Raw genomic sequence first — 19310 nt, forward strand, 5'->3', positions numbered from 1 at the left:
TATACAGTGTATTTTCTGTACGCATAGTGTAGTGTTACAACCTGAAGCTCAACTGGACAGGATTATAAATCATGGATCTACACAAAATTTCCCATTATATTGCAAACCTTCAACATGCTTCAGAGCTCGATTAGATCCATTATTAAAATTGGAATTAATAATGCACAACCACAACACTAGGAAAAGAAAACATTATTCAGGTCAAGAATAACACCATCACCATTGCTTCAATGCAAGGATGGTGTTATTCTTGACCTGAATAATGTTTTCTTTTCCTAGTGAATGTTTTTTTTCTTTTCTTTTCCTACCATTGAAAAGAAAACATTATTCAGGTCAAGAATAACACCATCACCATTGCTTCAATGCAAGGATGGTTCTCTCAGGGTAAAACGCAGCAACTGCATTGGTTTCCTGGGCACGGCTTCCTTGGCAAGGTTTCCTGGGTTCGGATTGGAATACTCATGCAATGAGCTGCACTAACAGATTATTAAATCAATGACCCAATAATATTCAATTAGGCATCACTTCAGCTGTATAATGCTACTGTAGTGAACCAACAGTATGCTTTTTTTTTTTTTTTTATGCTTTTACAATCTTTTATGAACCACATTTTTAGCCTCTTGATAGGATACACACTACACAAAAAAAACAAGTCTTGCTATCACATATGGATCATAAAAAGATACTGTCATGTTGCCTGATAGAGCTGTATTTTGACATCATTTGACAGGCATTTAGCAAGACTGGAATAAATCTTCTAAGAAAAGGGCTTTCCATCAGTCTTGCCAGACACTGATTAATAGTTTTTCCACTACTTAAACTACCTTAAGTCCAAAGTTTATACCATGATTGTGAAACAGTGTGTTTGGGGATTGCGGGTCCATGTCCATCTTACATCATTTGGTTGTGCATGTAGTTTATAAAGTACATTAAAAAGGTCAGTTTTGCTTGTCATGTCTTTACAGTTTAACAGCGACTTGGAGTCTAATAAGTTTAAGAAAACCAGTGACATTTCTCTTGATAGCACCAATAGCACCAATTCTTGCTGTTGTGTATGTTTCAGCTTGAGTTGTGTAGATTTATAAACCACATTCACACAATCCTCTAACTGACTTGATGATCAACGGATGTATAGAATAACATTTAAGTTAACACACTGTGTAACTGGACCATAATGGATAACAAGTAGGTATGAATTACTGTAGTTTCTTTGGCAGTTTTATTTTCTTACATCCCCTTTATAGAACTGAATTTCATACACAGAGCAACTGAATTTGGCAGAGCAAATGCTAGTATTAGGGATTGACCAGTGGTCTGAGTAAGAGTGGGTGATATAAATATTTTGGCCATGCAGCATATTTTAATTGACAGAATTCTTACCAAGATATCGTGAAATCATAATATTACTTAATCTAATATTTCCTAAACTGAAGTAACATCATATCACTATAACATTTCTAGTGTGTTACCGGGTGGTCACGGCTCATGTGGGCATTGCCCCTTTAATTCGCCTGCTGTGCCAGAGGGCGAGCATGAGGAACAGGAGCAGACATTATGTGCCTCTGTCATGTCAGCTTAGTATCACGCTTCACCCGCATGCAAAGGCCACGACCACACAGGCCACAGCACCTGCATATGCCGAACCCTGTGCTCTCTCAGGATTAAAATGAATTATCTCTTGGTGTGTTTGAATGTGATTACTGTGTGACGCAGTAACGTCTGTAGCTTGAGCATAGATACAGAGGTTAGAAATACCATACCGAGCTTGTAGAAATAGTAAGAACCTTTCTGTGCTTATTCTTGCTTGCCCAGAATGAAAGTGAAGTAATCATTATTTCTGAGAAAAAAACAGTACCTACAGGGTTTTGTGTGTGTGTATGTGTGTGTGTGCGCATGTGTGTGTGTGAGAGAGAGAGAGAGCGTGAGAGAGAGAGCGAGTGCTGAGTCTGGGCTGGGTTTCGGGCCATCACATGGTTTCTTACCCAGTTACGGACACACACACAGTCAGAGCCAATCTAGTCAGTCTCGTCTCACTCACACTCCTCAGGGGTCTCCTGCTTCTGAACGCAGGGGCCGTGATGATTGGGGCCTCAGGCTAGTCTTCTTCCTACCCTTATTTAAAACATCCAGCCCAGTGCTCTCTCTCTCATACACACACATACACACACTCACACACACGTTTATTGCTATGCCTGCACCTAATCCTAATGAAGTCAGTAACCAGATGAATGTTTTTTTAAAGCTTTCTCTTGCGAGCAGCAAAATGTCCTCTCAAAGTCACAACTGTAAGATATACCGGCTACCCAATGAATGCATAATTATGTGTGTGTATGTGTACAACATTTTAAGTCAAGTAGAGTAAACTGTTATTGTACACTACGCTTTATATTATACACTATAATATTAAATATACACTATATTTCAGTATCTCTATATTTCAGCACTTTTCAAAGCTGTTGTAATTCAATATACTGTTGTTGTACAATATGCTACTATAGTACAATAAACCTTTATATTGCAATGACCTGCTGTAGTCCTATGTATTATATATACTGTAATGATCTAATATACAGTCTACTATTACTAGTGTTCTTTTCCCACAACCATAAACCTACTGAACTCCAGGATCCCTCTGAACCACTAGGATCCGGATGTCTCACTGATACTTCACCGTCTGTAATCACATTGCAGTTCTGCTCCACCCTTTACACTGTTACATCTTTTCCACCAGTAAGAACTGTATATAACTGTACATTCATTACTTACCCTAAGTTTACATCCATTTATGCATATAATAAATACACTGTATATTTCATGGTTACTGTTGTACATACAATGTACATAATGCACATACAGTATTTGCACAGCTTAGATAATTATATATTTTAAGACATGTTGTACAGTCTAAACAACTGGCACATATTCCTATGCACCTACTATTCTTATACACATATTACCTGCCATAAATTTGTTTATTGTTGTTCATATTCATACATATTTATCTGCACTTGCATGTCTATATTTGCATGTCTGGTAGTTGCTACCATGCAATGACCATAAAGTCCATCCATCCATCCATCCATCCATCCATCCATCCATCCATCCATCCATCCATCCATCCATCTATCTATCTATCTATCTATCTATCTATCTATCTATCTATCTATCTATCTATCTATCTATCTATCTATGCATAGCACTGCTTTAGTGTTCAGCAGTAATGTACTGCTGTAATTAATGGTGTTTGCAAAGCAACATTCTTATTCTCTTGCATACTTATTATTATTCTTCCGGTTCAAAATTTGGCACGTAACGCGGAACTGCCTCACACGTGTTTTGGTGACGTCACGTGACGTTACGTGTAGCCCCGCTCCCAAAATAAGCGAAATCAAAAAGTTAGCACAACATGGACATGTCATATATCAAAACACTCAGCCCGATGACGGGAACTGACGTCACGTGTAGCCCCGCCCCCAAAATAAGCGAAATCAAAAGGTTAGCACAACATGGACATGTGACATATGAAAACACTCAGCACGACGAGGGGAACTTGCCACGTGCAAGCACCATTCACATTTTCTTCAGGAGATGTACGTTCTAGTTAACGGTGCTCGCAAAGCAACATTCTTACTATCCTGCATACTCTTCCGGACAAAATTTCGTCGCGTAACTTGTCCCGCAGCTTTTGTCCTAGACCCATGAATGAGGTGTCAAATCGACCGGCTCATTGAGGAGAGGTGTGCTATGACTTTTATAAGCGATCTGAGTACCGGTACTTCCAGTACCGGGTCTCAAAATGGCCTTTTTTCCCCATAGACTCCCATTATAAACTTTAGAGGTTTATAACTCGGCAAGCTTTTGAATTATCTACACCAAACTCGGCCAGCTCCTTTAGGGTGATACTCTGAACAAACTTTTAAATTGGTGTACCGACTGGCCTTCCAGTTGTGCCGCAGCCCCGCCCCCAAAATATGCAAAATCAAAAAACTTTTTACAACATGGGCATGTGACATATCAAAACACTCAGCACAATGAGGGGAACTTGCCACGTGCAAGCACCATTCACATTTTCTTCAGGAAATGTACATTCTAGTTATTATTATTATTTCAATTATTATTATTTTTTTAATACAGATATCAACATGTGGATAGTTAAAATATATATAGGTGAAAGTTCTACTAACAGATGTGCACTTGAGGGGTTCACAGCATCTGGACAGAACTTAAAATACAAATTAATTACACCTTTTTAGAGAACATTTGCAAACTCTCAGACAGTGTGACACAAACCAACAGAAGTCAGCTGATCTAATTGCATTTTACCAACATGCACACACGCAAACAGACACACAAACACTCATACACACACACTATTGCTAATGACTAAAGAAAGCTATTCAGGTTGAGCTTGGGTTAATTACTACTGTACTAAAAGCTCCACCAGTTAACTACACACTGACACTGATTTTAGCCTTTGCTGTGTGTGTGTGTGTGTGTGTGTGTGTGCGAGTGTGTGTGTGTGTGTGTGTGTGTGTGCGTGTTCAAAGATGTGTGCAACTTCAAACCTTAAAAAGCCAGACAATCTGTAAACAAACTGCACCCCCGCTACACCATCTGAAAGCGCTCCAGTTGCAGAGACCCGCAGCACTCTGTTGCAAAATTGAAAGCAGTGTGCAAATCACTGGCAAGCTTAATGGAAACTTTGACTTGGTTATCCGATGTCCTAACATATCAAACAAGCCAACCATTGTCTCAGCCTACTGGCAACAGCTAGCTTCCTGTGGGGTCACTGCTATTCAGGGTCCAGAGACAGATCACAAATTTGTTATAAGATCTCTAAGATGTCATTCAAATGGTCTCATTTAGGCAGGGATATGATATGCAACTGTAGACTACACACAAAAAGTTACACCTGTTCTGTTTCCTACACCATCCATCATCCCAGAAAGCAATCTAAAATACACAATGCATTTACGTGAACAAGAAGAATATGACAGTTATGTTTAATACAAGTCACAGATTTAGTGCTAGTGTGGAATGGTTTAGATGGTTGTATAATAAATGCACTCATCCATCATGGAAAAAAAGCAATATGTGTGCCATGTCTGAAACAAAATGCATGATTAGTTGCCTGGGAAATAGATTTACCTGCCTAACATTAAAGAACGCAACACCTACACAGATCTAGCACTAGTTTGAGTTTCATGCTCCCAGCATATTGCAAGAAGCTCATGCGTGCCCGAATCTTTAATTTCACTAAGGTCCCACCAGAAGGGAAAATAATCACTTGCTTTAATATTTGAGAGCAACAAGCGAAAGGAGGTAATGATGTTGTGGAGGCAGCCAAAGAGAACGGCACATCCTCTCCAGTGGGTCTTCATTTCATCTAATTACGCTCTTAGTCACAGCTGCAGTGCCAGATTAATCTTTTTTCCTCCCTTCCTCCCCACAAGCTTCTAGAGATTCAGCGAGCCATCACAAGAAGTTGCCAGTTTTTTCTAACTTTCCCTACATGATTGTCAACAGGAAGGAGTCTGTGGCATTTTTCTTCTTCTTCTTCTTCTTCTTCTTCTTCTTCTCAAGCTCGTCGGAGTTAAGCAGAAACAGAACGCACCAAACAATATCGAACCTCCATCTGTCCTGCACGCAAGATATTTTTAGCAAGTCAATCTCTTGCTAGCTGACGCCATGTAAATACGCCTCATATGTGGAAGCCGAAGAAAAGCTGCCACGGGAACCAATTAGACAAGCCGCTTGCTCACCATGGCAGCAGCAGAGTCTCGGCGCAGTTGTCTAGGCAACCGGCCTGTCTGCATGCCTCGGACGGGGTGTAAAATGCAAATGCGATTCCCAAATGTAGTGTGTCAGGACTCAGCGCTCACTTTCAGATCATTCCACGCAGTCTGAGTTAGTTAAGGTGCCGATCATTTCTGCTTAGCCTTTGCTTTGATTGACAGGGAGGCTGTGAAGCACCACTTTAGAGGTGTTACTGTCTCTTGGAATACTTTTGTTAATTGTTGACCTGGCCTTGCAATGAGTGACAGGAAAGTTTACATGAAATATTTATTTATTATTTTGAAATCTTTGCCAAAAAAAAAAAGTCTAAATATTCTGCTCACATTAAAAGCTTTTTATGAGCTGAAATATATACAACATTTTATCATAGTGCTTTAAATTTTTAAGAAGGTATTGGCTTAAGAAAACTTTGGTGAGAAGGTATTGATTTATTTTTAAGTAATGAATAGTTTCTATAGTGCTGGCTGTAATTCAGATCACAATTTAATTTTAAAGGGAATGTTCTAAATGTGGGGGGCACGGTGGCTTAGTGGTTAGCACGTTCGCCTCACACCTCCAGGGTCGGGGTTCGATTCCCGCCTCCACCTTGTGTGTGTGGAGTTTGCATGTTCTCCCCGTGCCTCGGGGGTTTCCTCCGGGTACTCCGGTTTCCTCCCCTGGTCCAAAGACATGCATGATAGGTTGATTGGCATCTCTAGAAAATTGTCCCTAGTGTGTGATTGCGTGAGTGAATGAGAGTGTGTGTGTGCCCTGTGATGGGTTGGCACTCCGTCCAGGGTGTATCCTGCCTTGATGCCCGATGACGCCTGAGGTAGGCACAGGCTCCCCGTGACCCGAGGTAGTTCGGATAAGCGGTAGAAAATGAATGAATGAATGAATGAATGTTCTAAATGTATAACCCCTTTTTTTAATTTTTAATTTTTTTTTTTCTTTTTTAATAAAAACATTTAAGGGGATCTGTATGATGGACACTGTACAAGTCTAAAAAATCTCAAAAAATGAACAAACTGTATATATATATATTTTATATATAGATATAGATATATTTTGCAACCTGGGAAAGTACATAGTTTATTGTGCTTTACAGGTTCTCAGAAACATAAAACGCTTTCTTAACTTCAGAAGAAGACAAACGTGAGGCTGGTGTGTAGATAACTGTATATATCTGCTATAATGGAAGTAATAGCATGAGCTCATTTATTTTTCACTGTTCCACACCATTAAATGTAGCTATAAACGAGTAAAAACTGTGACATTTCATTCATTCATATGCATGGAAAAGTTTAGAGACACATTGCTGTGTAAACGCGTCAGGACGTGCAGTGTCATTGATTTTTTTTAATAACAGGATGCTCCCATTATTCCTTAAGTGTTAAATACAGTACCTTTTTTTTTTAGAACTATAACTAGGTTTAACTGCTTGGCCTCATATTCTCACTGCTATAATTACTGCAGCTTGCTTTCATATGTAAGTATATGTATATTTAAGCACAAAACCATCAGTATAGAGATTGATCACCATGGTACAGGATTGCTGGACCAGTAGCGTAATAAAGGTGTCTAGATGAGCAGAGTGTAGGATAATTGTGTGACATTAGCAAAGGTTTTTATTAAAAAAAAAGGGGGAGATGCTAAGGAGCCTCTAAGGGTTCTTCTGAGGTTACTGAGTACAAGCAGTTGATTTTAAATGTGCTAAGAATGTATTTTTACATTTATTCTTATTAGTGCAAAGTGCATATATCAGCCAGTGATGTAGCCTTAACCTCTTTAAGGGCAAAGGTTCCACTCCAGTCATTTTGAGCAAATGGTTTATAACAGTTCCTCACCCCTCACACATAGTTTTTTTTTCTTTCCCTGAAATCACAGCCTCATAAATAGCCCAAAATAACCTCACTTGCACTTTGGAGAGAGTGCAAGAGGTTCGGTGGGAGATGCTGAAGTTGCCATGACAACAAAAGTAACACGAAAGCAACTAGCAGGCACACTTTAATGAAAGCGTATTAGAAAACAGGCTTGTTTGAGAGAGGCTTCGGCCAAATTTCAGCGAAATCGAAATTCCATTTATTAGGTATCAGTTATTCATTGTGAAATTATTTTTGAATGTTAATGTTACTGGATGAATTTGTGGAGCAATTTGGAAGGAATGTTTAAGATGCTGTGTTGTATGTTGGCTTGAACGATTGGACTGGAAAGTAAGCCACATATCAGATCACAGTTAATCTTCCTTTCCCAAAAGACGCATTTTGTAAACCATGCATTTTCTTCTCAGGTGCCAGGAAGATGACCAACAAGGCAACACTGTGGTATGTCCCATTATCACTTCAAAATGTGGACAAAATTATTGAAGTCCCACCCATTAAGGTAAGACTCTTCAATGTCCATACAGAACATACAGTAACTTACAGCCATTTATATTACTCAAAAAAACCTCATGGGAATTTATGTTAATAAGCTTTCCTAACTCCAGTAACCTGCTGTAGTCAATAAGTATACATGAAAAACAAAAATAAACCTAAACAGGATATTATAGGAAAATAAGCAACAATCAAACTGTAACAGTTTTGTCCCTTTTCAACAACAGCCATTTGTAGAAGAGGGAAACTAGTAGTTTCAGAATAACAGTGCTTTAAATGCATTGTCGTACTTGTTCCCTATATACAACACAAGACGGATATTTGGACACACAATCCATAGAACGGTATTCATTATTATTTATAATCATAGTGAAGACAATAAACTACAACCGCTATGTGATTATGTAGTGTTAAACAAACGCAAGTGCTATTTAAAACCTTCGAAGGAAACTCGATGACAGCTTCTTGAAGCAGCCGCTAGGGATGTTCCTACATCTGCCGAACACTTGGCTGCTTTCAGAAATTATAATTATTTCATTTTGATGTTTTGGAAATACATTCAGACATCAGCATTACCTTGAATGTTCCTGGCAATCTGATTTTGGAAAGACATTTTTATAAATATTTAAAACAAGATTTCAGTCAGGTGTGTATAAATGTTTAATTAGTGCTGCACAATCCATAAATACTCAGTGACTCTTATTTTGAGATGTCACAGTCTTACTTCCAGCCTTGCATGAGGTGATGATGCTAAGAATAGAATGACTAGAATTACGCATGAGCCCTGTCCTGTCACTGGTGTGTTGCCTGATTGTCTTCACCTGTTCTGTGTTTGACTACTTAATCACTTTTGTGTGTCTAAAGTCTTATTAGGCAGGTAGTTACTTTACGTCTGTGTCTTGTTTCCCAGTTAGTGTTTTATATATTCTGGTATTATACATCTTTAACTTGTATCCTACTTTGACACTTTATGGACTATATTATGATATATACAGTTAAGATAAAGCACCTGTATCCTCTCTTTCACTCCATGCTACACTTTCATTCATCTTTATTAAGTGTTTTATTTTGGTCAGGGTCACTTTGAGCCTGTCCTGGGATCGCTGAGCGGGAATACAGCCATATTTAATATTGAGAGCATTTAGTAGGTGTTTTTGTTTTTGAGCTGTCAGCATTGCTCACAATCTGACTGAAACATGAGTGCAAGGTCATATGAACAAGTGTCTGTCCAGGTACAAGTGTCTCTCTAGGACAGCTTCATAGTGACTTTTAGAGTGTATGAGGGGGGTTATGATGTGGTAATGGCTTTACATAACGTGTTGTGAATAATGTGCACGGCTTTCACAAAGAAGTTTTAGCTTATTAAACTTGTCTTATGTGAGGTAATATGTTAATGATAGACTTATAAGGCTTTAGGTAAGATTTCTACCCAAACTTGGGTATTGAATAATTGAACAAGTGTCTTATGAAATTTTCCTTATTGTCAGTTGTCTCTTTTTTTTTTTTTTAAACTATCCAGTATCTCTGAGCCTGTGCCCTGTGTAGCCTCAGGTACTTTGCCTGACAGAACTAGAACCTGATGTGTTCTTCTGCTCTTGTAGCCCATCTGCCTGTTTTTTTTAATGCATTTCTGCACACCACAATTGTGTGTGGGTTAAAAAAAGAAAAAAAGAATGGTTATTTGAGTTACCATGCACTTCCTCTTAACTGAGAGAAACAGGAGGCAGGCTTGGGACAACTCAACAACTTTTCATTGTTTCTCTCTCTCTCTCTCTCTCTCTCTCTCTCTCTCTCTCTCACACACACACACACACACACACACACACACATGTACACGCACACTCCCACACACACACACACACAACACACATATATACTGTGCTGCTCAGCTCTCTCTCTCACACACACACACACACACATGCGTACACATACATATATACTGTGCTGTTCGGCTCGCTCTCTCCCTTGTAGCTTTACCCCCTCTATCCTTTCTGCTGTTCACTGAAACACAGACCACATGTTAGAGCAATCCCACACAGGTGTAGATCCTTACCACTCACTTTTCCCAGCTCTGCCGTCCATTCACAAACCAGCATTTGACCCCACCCACACCCCCACCTCCACAGCTCTATAGACTATTGTGCACAAAAATCCCAAGAGATCAGTGGTTTCTGAAATAATCAGACCTTCCCCTCTAACACTAACATCCATTCCACAGCCACAGAGATCACATTTCTTCTCACTCCACTGTTTGATGAAAACATTATCTGTAGCTTTTGACCTGTATCTGCCTGATTTTATGTAACATGATGCCACATGTGGGGATGCGGTAGCCTAGTGGTTAAGGCGCTGGACTACCAATCAGACGGTTGCGAGCTCGAATCCCAGGTCTACTAATCTGCCACTGTTGGGCCCCTGAGCAAGGCCCTTACCCCTAAATTCTATGATTCCCCATTACCACTGAAATTGTAGGCAATATATTGTGGTCTAATCAAATGACCCAAATATGCTTGTATTTATATTTGACAGTACTCTAATCCTGAACTGGAAGAGCTGGGAAAGAAAAGATATGAAGCTCAGAAGCTGGAACGATTCGAAACAAAAGAAAGGGAGATCATTACAGGAGTTTCTCTTCCTGGTAAAACTTATCTCTTATTTACACACGTTATATGAAGTATATGAAGATACAGAAATCATATGTTACAAATGCACTGTTTCACTCACAGTTCTAACTGTTAATAATTCTTTTAATAAAACCAGATTGTACTATGGTGTACTAGATGTACATTTTGATTTATTATCCATTTACGGTTTTATAATAAGGTTTTTTCTATTCTATGTCTTTTTCTGGATACATGCAGAAAGACAGACTAAAGGTATGTGTATTTGGTTTTTTTTTGTATGCATGTAACTATCCCCCAAAATTAAAATGACAAACCTATTTTAAGGCAATACTCTAGTTTCTAACCCTTTCTTTTTTATTACTGCAAAAAGTTTGTGTGCTACTGTTAATGAGTTTTTAGCAGCGAACAGATTAGTTTATTTACTCCGGAACAGAGTATATTCTATTTAGAGTGGTCTATTTATCTGCTGAATAGTTTAACAGCATCTCCAATGTTTGTAAAGATAAAACATAATAATTCAGTCAGAAAAATACATGTTCACGCTGTAAATGAAAAAAAGAAAAAACGTTATGGCGGGCCATTCTGTAACAGAGTTTGTGTGTGTGTCTGTGTGTGAATGTGTGTATGTTTCAGAACCGTATACCGTTGGATTCAGCCAGTCGAGCCTCATCCACCTGATTGGCCCTTCAGATTGCACTCTGCATGGCTTTGTACATGGAGGTAAGGAAGCTCAGACTTTTTGTTTCCACAGCATTTACTGGATGTTCTTTGAACACAGGCTGAATGTTTTAGGAAATCTGAAGGTTCCAGTCTCATCTGGTTCACGTTGAAAGAAAAGTAGCTTGTTTACTGGAAAAGGAACAGAGAAACAGGGTGCATCGGTGTAATGCTGTGTATGTAGAGAAGGAGAAAGTATTGGAATGAGACATCACGTCATGGTGTGTAACTTCCTCCGCAACACGCACATGCAGAGAGCAAGAAATCAAAATCGCTGACCTGAACAAGTTACATAAACATGGCTACATCCATGGCAGCTCAGCCATGCACACACAGCAATCCTAATGAGAGAGAGAGAGAGAGAGAGAGAGAGAGAGAGAGATGCTTAACTGAATCTATTGTATTTCCCTCCTAATTGGACATATTTGCTTATTAGTCATAAGAGACCTGAGAAATATGCTATTCTTATTTGAACATATCCTCACTATAGATTACTGAGTTGGATCAAGAGCCAGGCATTTAACAAGGCAAATTTGCCAGACCTTACACACACACACACACACGCACACACTCACACACTCTCTCTCTCTCTCCCTCTTTCTCTCTCTCTCTCTTTGCTGTGTATTCAAACAGAACAGTGATGAATAGAGAGATGAGCAGTAGGAATATATGACAAGACAGATGAATGGTGGTGGGATGTGAAATGTGTGTGAGATAAAGAAAGGTGTCACGACTCAATCAGAAGACAGAATATGTCACAGGAATAACAGCCCAGGTGTGGAATTCATTTTCTGTAACACCGGTTTAAAACTAGTTCCAACTGCAAGGTTTATATTAATGCCTTTAGTTCTAATATTTTATTGTTTCCATAGTAACAACTTAGTTTTCTACAAGGAGATTCGCTAAGGAGTCTCCACTATCAGTGTTTTGCAAGAGTCAGACTTTACTTTTTCAACCATGGAGGAACTTGCACTTTCAAAGCTGTACTTTTTGGCTTATTAACCAAAGCTGAATTAGAGAGCGAAAGAGTCTTGCAAAAGAATGACTATATAATATTCTGCTATGAGGCAGGTAACTATAGGAACTAACATTAATTGTTCCTAGAAAATAACATTAACACTAACTATGAACAGAGAAAAAATGTTCAATGTAATTTAATAAAGTGAAGGAAGACAAAAAGCTTAGGACTGGCAAAATTGCTGTCAACTCCACTTTGCTGTCGATTTATTGATAGCCAAAGCATCAAAGATGGAGATGAGCTTCAAAGCAGCCTGTAGTTTCTCTTTTGTGTCCTGTGGGAACAAAAGCAAATTGTTGTCGCTGTACAACGATCGCATATTAAAGCAAAACTACATTAGAGCGTAACAACAAGAGAAAAATCATTCTGTATGTCAGTTATTTGGATTTTCATCCCCTCTGAATAACAATGAGAGAAGAAAGATGGAACAAATGACTTAAGTATTAAATCTTCTACAGTAGGTTCTTCACACATCAGGGATCTTCTTTTGTACTATTTTGTACAAAGTTTTTGGTTTTCATTGTATGTTTAGTCAGTTATGGAACGCTTTGAGTTGAAGCCCCTGATATTCAGATGACTGTAAATATAAATGTAATGTAAATGACCATCTATGTGAAAGTGGAGGTTAAGAGCCTTGCTGGACGTTCAGTATCTGTACTTTAGCAGTCCTAGGATACACAGAAACACATAGACGGATTAACCAATGTTCAGAACTTGTGCATTTTCTCTTGCAGATTAGCCAGACGTATTTTTTCTTCATCTTTAACTCTTTCATTTATTCAGAAATACAACTTGGGGAAAAAAGTAGTGCAAGAAATTCAAAATAAATGATGTGTGGAAGAAAAATGTTAACAGGGTTTGTGGTAAATAGAAACTAGTCTCTGAAAGTGCAATCAGTTCTCAATGAAAAATACTGTATAAATGGGAATAATATTAAAATACTACTGTATTATACATTACGCTAATAACTAGCGCTAACCAGCTTCCTTTTCAGCGGTTATCGAGTGATGTGTTTCACTGTTCGTTTCAGGATCACGCTCAATCTCCATTTCAGGCCATTGTGGTTAGTGTGAAGTCTTGCTACTGTGAGCCTTACATATGGTCTGACAAATGTGTGGCATTTCTGTTGCAGTTTGTGCCACACGTTCTCACCTTCATGTGGAGAATCTCTCTGTTGTATTTTGAGCTTAGCCTTGTTAACGTCTTGTGGAAGCTCGCAAAACAGTTTGGCCTGCTGTAGGACAGCTTCAGTGATTGTAATGTATTCGGGATGTATTCGGTATTGTAAAGATGTCACACAACATTTCTTGTGGTCATTTTGATTGCTCTGAAGAACCCCAGGTTTTGCTTGATTTTTTGTTCATTTCTGTGGTTGCAAAATCATGAAATCCTGGAAGGACTAAGCATATTCCCTTCATACATAAAAGCTTTTTTTTTGGCCAAATAGTATTTTTTTTTCTTTTTTTTGGTTGTCAAACCTATTTTTTTTTTCACTATTAATAAATCTAAAAAAAAAAATATACTGTATACTGAAATAAAATACTGATTAACTCACTGACATTGTACATTTATAAACAGATTAATTATGCATGCTTAAATTACATTCTGAGCCTTTAAAATAAAAAATAAATAAAAAAATAAATAAATAAAGATTTTTCTGTCAAATGACTAAATGCAAAATATTGACCTTGTGTCCTGTGTGAAGAAACCAAGAACCCTATTTATAAATGCACCACTACACCATTATCGCATTCCTGTATCCTGTGTGTGTGTGTTTGTGTGTACATTTGTGTTTCTCCCATTCTTTGTAAAAGCACTAGAGATAATGAATGGCTCAATTACACCGTCCTATTAGCGCTGTCAGAAAAGCGGAGCATCCTGGAGAGAACACGTCGTGGGTTAGAGCCATCAGCTTTAAGCGCTTCGTCTTATCGTCGTCCTCGTTTTCTTCTCGTCCGAGCGTGTTTGGCTAAAGAAGCCTTAACGACGTTGGCGCAAATCAATTACGCTAATCCGTTTGACCTTGCTGAAGACAGGGCAAAGACAAATGGAGCTGTTTTTGAGGTAATTTAATTAATGATAGAAAGAGGGCAGAAACATAATTGGATTTTTAAGGAGTGATGAAGTGAGGATCGAAATAGAATTGTTGAAAAACGTTAATATTATATACAATCGGATTAGTTTTTAGTCATTTATTCAGGCAGGGGTCATCTGTTTGATCTGGTTTAGAGTTCATCCCCTGGTCAGTTTTAGATATGATAATAGTTCTTGATTTATGTCTATGGATATTGAGAGCTGGAGTTTTTTTTTAAAATTATTTTTATGACAGGAATAAAACAAGAAAGGTGCATGCTCTTAAGGGAAAATAATCAACAACAGAATGGTATGATGTTTGTTCCATGGCAGTTCATTTATTTCTTAACGAATCACATGCCATACCTTTTATAAAGTTATAGTTATGGTTAATGTTGTAGAGCCTCAATGTATCCTAAGTTCCTGCTATCACTTATGTTTATGTTTGTTACATTTTTTTCTTCCTTGGAGTTAATATTCAAGACCGAATAAAATGTAGCTTGTTATGAGCCGACAAACCGCAAAGACTTTCCCGTGTTGGAATATTTACTAGTAATATGTTACTATTGAAACTATAATATATTCGAAAAAATACGTTAAAGATTTGAGTTACAGATGGAATTATTGTCAGAGACGCTTTTACAGAAAATTAATCAGCACCGCTGAGGTAAAATGTCTTTTACTGCCTTCAGACCAGAGCTGTATTGAAAAGGCAAAAAAAAAAAAAAAAAAAGCAGTTATTCACGTTATTCTTCTCCAGATCTGTTATAAAGGAACACAAGCATTACTTTTAGATGAATAACAGCTTTTTCATGTGATGTGACAGCGATGAACTGTGTGGCCCTCAGCTCTGAAAAAACAAATTTCTCCCGGAAGATTCCTCCAGCCGTGACATTTAAACACAAAGAGAAGACGCTTTGCGACCTAGACGCACACAGTTATTTAGTGTTCAGAAGGAAGTGACAGATTGACGGAAAGTTGGTTTGGGTTTGCTCTTATGGATTGAAAGGCTCATTATAGGCTATGGACAGAGCAGAGCTGAAATAATAACACATTTCCTCCTCTAAGCCTCTTAACCACAGCTGAGTTTATAAGCAAGGACATCTGGCACACATGTACACAGACACACACACACACACACAGTCCGTATGCTTCTTGTTGTTGTTGCAGTTGTTGTTTTATTCGTTCTATTCATCACACTGTTTCTTTCCTTTTCCACTGCTCTGTAAAAGATGAAAAGGGGAAGCAGCTGAATGCTTTTTGAAAGGAACCCGAGAGAAGGACAGGTCTTTAGGTTTGTCTCTGGCTTTTGGCAGCTTGTTTGCGGACACAGTGCTGCTTTCACACCTTTTTTGGAAACAAATGATCCTGTCACCTTGTATCTTCATCTCTTCACTCCCCCTTCATCTTCCTACCACATTTTTTCTTAGTTCTTAGCATTAATCAATCTCTGTTCCTTCCTCCCCGTTCTCTTTCAGTGTAGCGGGGCTAGAGTGGGGGGTTGTTTCTGTGGAAACCGAGGCTGATTGCCAGGCAAGGAAACAGCATGCGAGTGGAATTAAAGGCGAACGGCGAGACGAAAACCTGTCGCCTCTCGAACATATAGACGTGTAGGTTAAGGCGGTGTTTAAATCATGTCCCAAGTGCAAACGAACGAGTGGAAGTGATCAGCTTCTATACATTTTCATTATTTATTAGGTATAATGTGCAGCATGTGGTATTCATGTCATTATAAATCAATGGTATAGCCAGGAATTCATTTCAGAGGGGTGATGGGGGATCTGCGCTATTAAATTATGAAGCATGAGACGCTCCTGGGCTCTTGTGGATGCTTAACAATAGATATAGGAATATCCGTCCATCCATTCTTCCATTCATCCGTCCGCCTGTTTTATGTAGCACTTATCCTATAAAGGGTCACAGGAAACATGGAGTCTATCATAGGGGACTTGGGGGAAAAGGACAGTGTCTCAACCCATCACAGAGCTCAATAACTAACACAGACACACACACATACACACACCCAATCACACACTGCGGACAATTTAGATGGCTTTGGACTTGAGGAGGAAACCAGAATACCTGCCAGAAACCTCTGAAGCACAGAGCAAAGATCTAAAATTAATTCCTACCTTATAAAATCAGATCTAAGCTTCTTTTTCTTATCCTCCACTAGAATCTCAGTATTTCATCAGCTGTCGCTTTTATATCAATGAGCTCAGAGAGAATGAAACATTTCTACAATTATAAATGGGTTTCTTTGTTTTTCCAATTAAAAACTTCTCTGTTTGCTTTTCACTCAAATTGTGTTGGTTGCTCAATAACCTTAAAAGTGGAAAAAGATATGATTTTTTTTTTTTACATCACAATTACAATTTTACATCTAATTTTACGTAAGAAACTAATGTTGGCTATTAGAATTCGTTGAAGTCGGTTTTTGCATTTGCAGGGAGATTCTGTAAATGAGCATCAAGTCGGATGGAACATGTCTTTCACCTAAACCTGTGCAAACCTTAATTTCACACCTCCAAACCTGTGCAAACCATAAATTCAAAAAGTGCAGTTTATGCAGTTGGGATCATATATTAGCAGCAGCACATTGAGTAGCAATCATGCAGATACAAGTCAAGAGCTTGAGTCAATATTCATATCAAATATCATGGAGAATAGAGAAAAACTCGCTCACGTGTTAATATCAAATCATCCATGTCATGATTCATCATATAATCATTCATGTAGTTATCTATTCAGCTAATCATGTGGCAGCAGAGCAATGTACTGTATAACATCAAAACTTCAGTTAGTGCTCACATCAAACATCAGAATGGGGGAGAAACAGGATCTCGTTGACTTTAACTGTACGATGGTTGTTGTTGCTACATGGGCTAGTTTGTATCATTCAGAAACTGATCATCTCCTGGGGTTTACAACATTCAGAAAAAAACGAAAAGCAACCTTGTGAGCAGCAATTCTGTCTGTAGGAGATAAACTGTTGATGATAATCATGTGACACATCCAAAGCAGAAAAGCATCTCAGAATGCACAGTATTTTAACCTTGAGACAGCTGGGCTACGACGGCAGGAGATCACACTGGATTCTGCTTTTGTCAGCCAAGAACAAGAAGGTCTACAGTCTACAGTGGGCACAGACTCACTGAAACTGGACAGATGAAGATTGGAAAAAGATCAGGTGTGTGTTTGTGTGTGTTTGGACAGACTGAGTGTCATTAAGCCTTAAACAGCTGCGTAAATGCTTCAGATTTTAGTAATTACAGGGCATGGGCAAGTTGCACCCATCATTATTAGTATGTGTGTGTGTGTGTGTGTGAGTAAGTGTGAGTGAGTGTGTGTGAGTGTGTGTGTGAGTGTGTATGCGACTAAGACTTGGAATCTGTTTGCAAATATGACTTTTTGTGTAACTCAGAAAATAGATGCAAAAAGAAATCATTGCCAAAACAACACTGAAGTATTTTAAGACTTAACACTACTTTTTTTTCTCCTCGCACAGTAATTGAGTTGCTGTTTATGTGGAAAAGGTCTCAAAAACAAACAACATAAAAAAAAATAAATAAAAAAAAAACGTTGCAGGAAGCCTTGCGTGCAATGCTACTTCAAAAATTGTAATTAATTCATGTGATTTATTTATTCATTTAATATTTATTAAAATGAGCACCTGGAATGACCATGAAGACAATTTGAAAATATACATAAAGTATCTGACTCTGGGGGCCTTTTGTGACAATCTTCCAGCACCTGTTGCCATGGCAACACTTCATTACGAAGCAGCTCGGTTCAAGCCTTTTGATTATACCGCTATGATTAAAACACAGGGGGAGAGAGAGAGAGAGAGAGAAAAGGAGGTGTGTTCTGTTCAAGAGAGGAAGTAGATTTTGTTTACAAGCCATAAGTACTCACACTTTGGTGTGCGAGCTGCATTAACACTGCCTGAAGTGGAGCGAATTAGATGCAGAAATAGACAGGGAATGAGATATACTGTTGAATAATGACACAGTGCAGATGAAGACCCTTTTGTTATCTTAAATGGCCACTCTCATCTTAGTGCATTGTGGGAGGAAAATTGCAACTAATCGTAAATGAAGGATACGAGTGCTGCCAATGAACCTGACTGCTCTGGAACTGCTATTGTAAATGGACATCCTGTGTGCATTTCTTCCTTTCAGTCCATTGCATCACTCTTTTTTTTTTTACTGCACAGAAAAAGTCTCCTTAAGCTACCATGGCCTTGCCCACCCTCTACATGGTCCCTGTTTTTCAAAAATACTGACCTTTGTTAACAACGATGAATAAAATTCTAATAGCTGGGAATCATGACAATTAATATAGAGGCAGTCTGAAGTTTTAGTTTAATGTCAATGTGCATTAGAGTGTGTTGAACAGTTGCTTGTTTGTTTAGAGGAAGTGACCGAATTACCTTCATGTTTGGATAATGTTTGCATTTTAATTTACAATCAATAGAATACAATGCGAAAAAAAGTATAATATAGAGATACATCATTGCTGTGGTTGTAACGATAGCTTATGAAATAGCTTATTCAACATGATTAGGCATGTCATTATGGGAAAATAATCAACATCAGAGTAGTATGATGCCGATTGCTGATTATTTTCCTTTAACAGCAGATCCTGAAGTGTTTTGTTCCTCATGTACTGCAGCAGTGTGACAAAAGTCTGGGCGCACTGTAGATTAAGATTCCTGTTCTTGACTGA

The 19310-nt window shown here is 38.4% G+C and overlaps 1 protein-coding gene across 4 annotated transcripts in view; it reads left to right on the plus strand.

The window, feature by feature from the left end:
- Positions 1–19310, plus strand: part of acot7 (acyl-CoA thioesterase 7) — a 64480-nt gene that overhangs the window by 18092 nt on the left and 27078 nt on the right. For all 4 annotated transcript variants that reach the window (XM_060882124.1, XM_060882123.1, XM_060882122.1 and 1 more), the window contains exons 4-7: positions 8066–8157; positions 10680–10788; positions 11012–11026; positions 11408–11494. In XM_060882124.1, the coding sequence (XP_060738107.1) occupies positions 8066–8157; positions 10680–10788; positions 11012–11026; positions 11408–11494 (303 nt within the window). The remainder of the gene's footprint in view (positions 1–8065; positions 8158–10679; positions 10789–11011; positions 11027–11407; positions 11495–19310) is intronic.

This window comes from Tachysurus vachellii, chromosome 11, assembly GCF_030014155.1.
Source record: "Tachysurus vachellii isolate PV-2020 chromosome 11, HZAU_Pvac_v1, whole genome shotgun sequence".
Taxonomy (NCBI): Eukaryota; Metazoa; Chordata; class Actinopteri; order Siluriformes; family Bagridae; genus Tachysurus; species Tachysurus vachellii.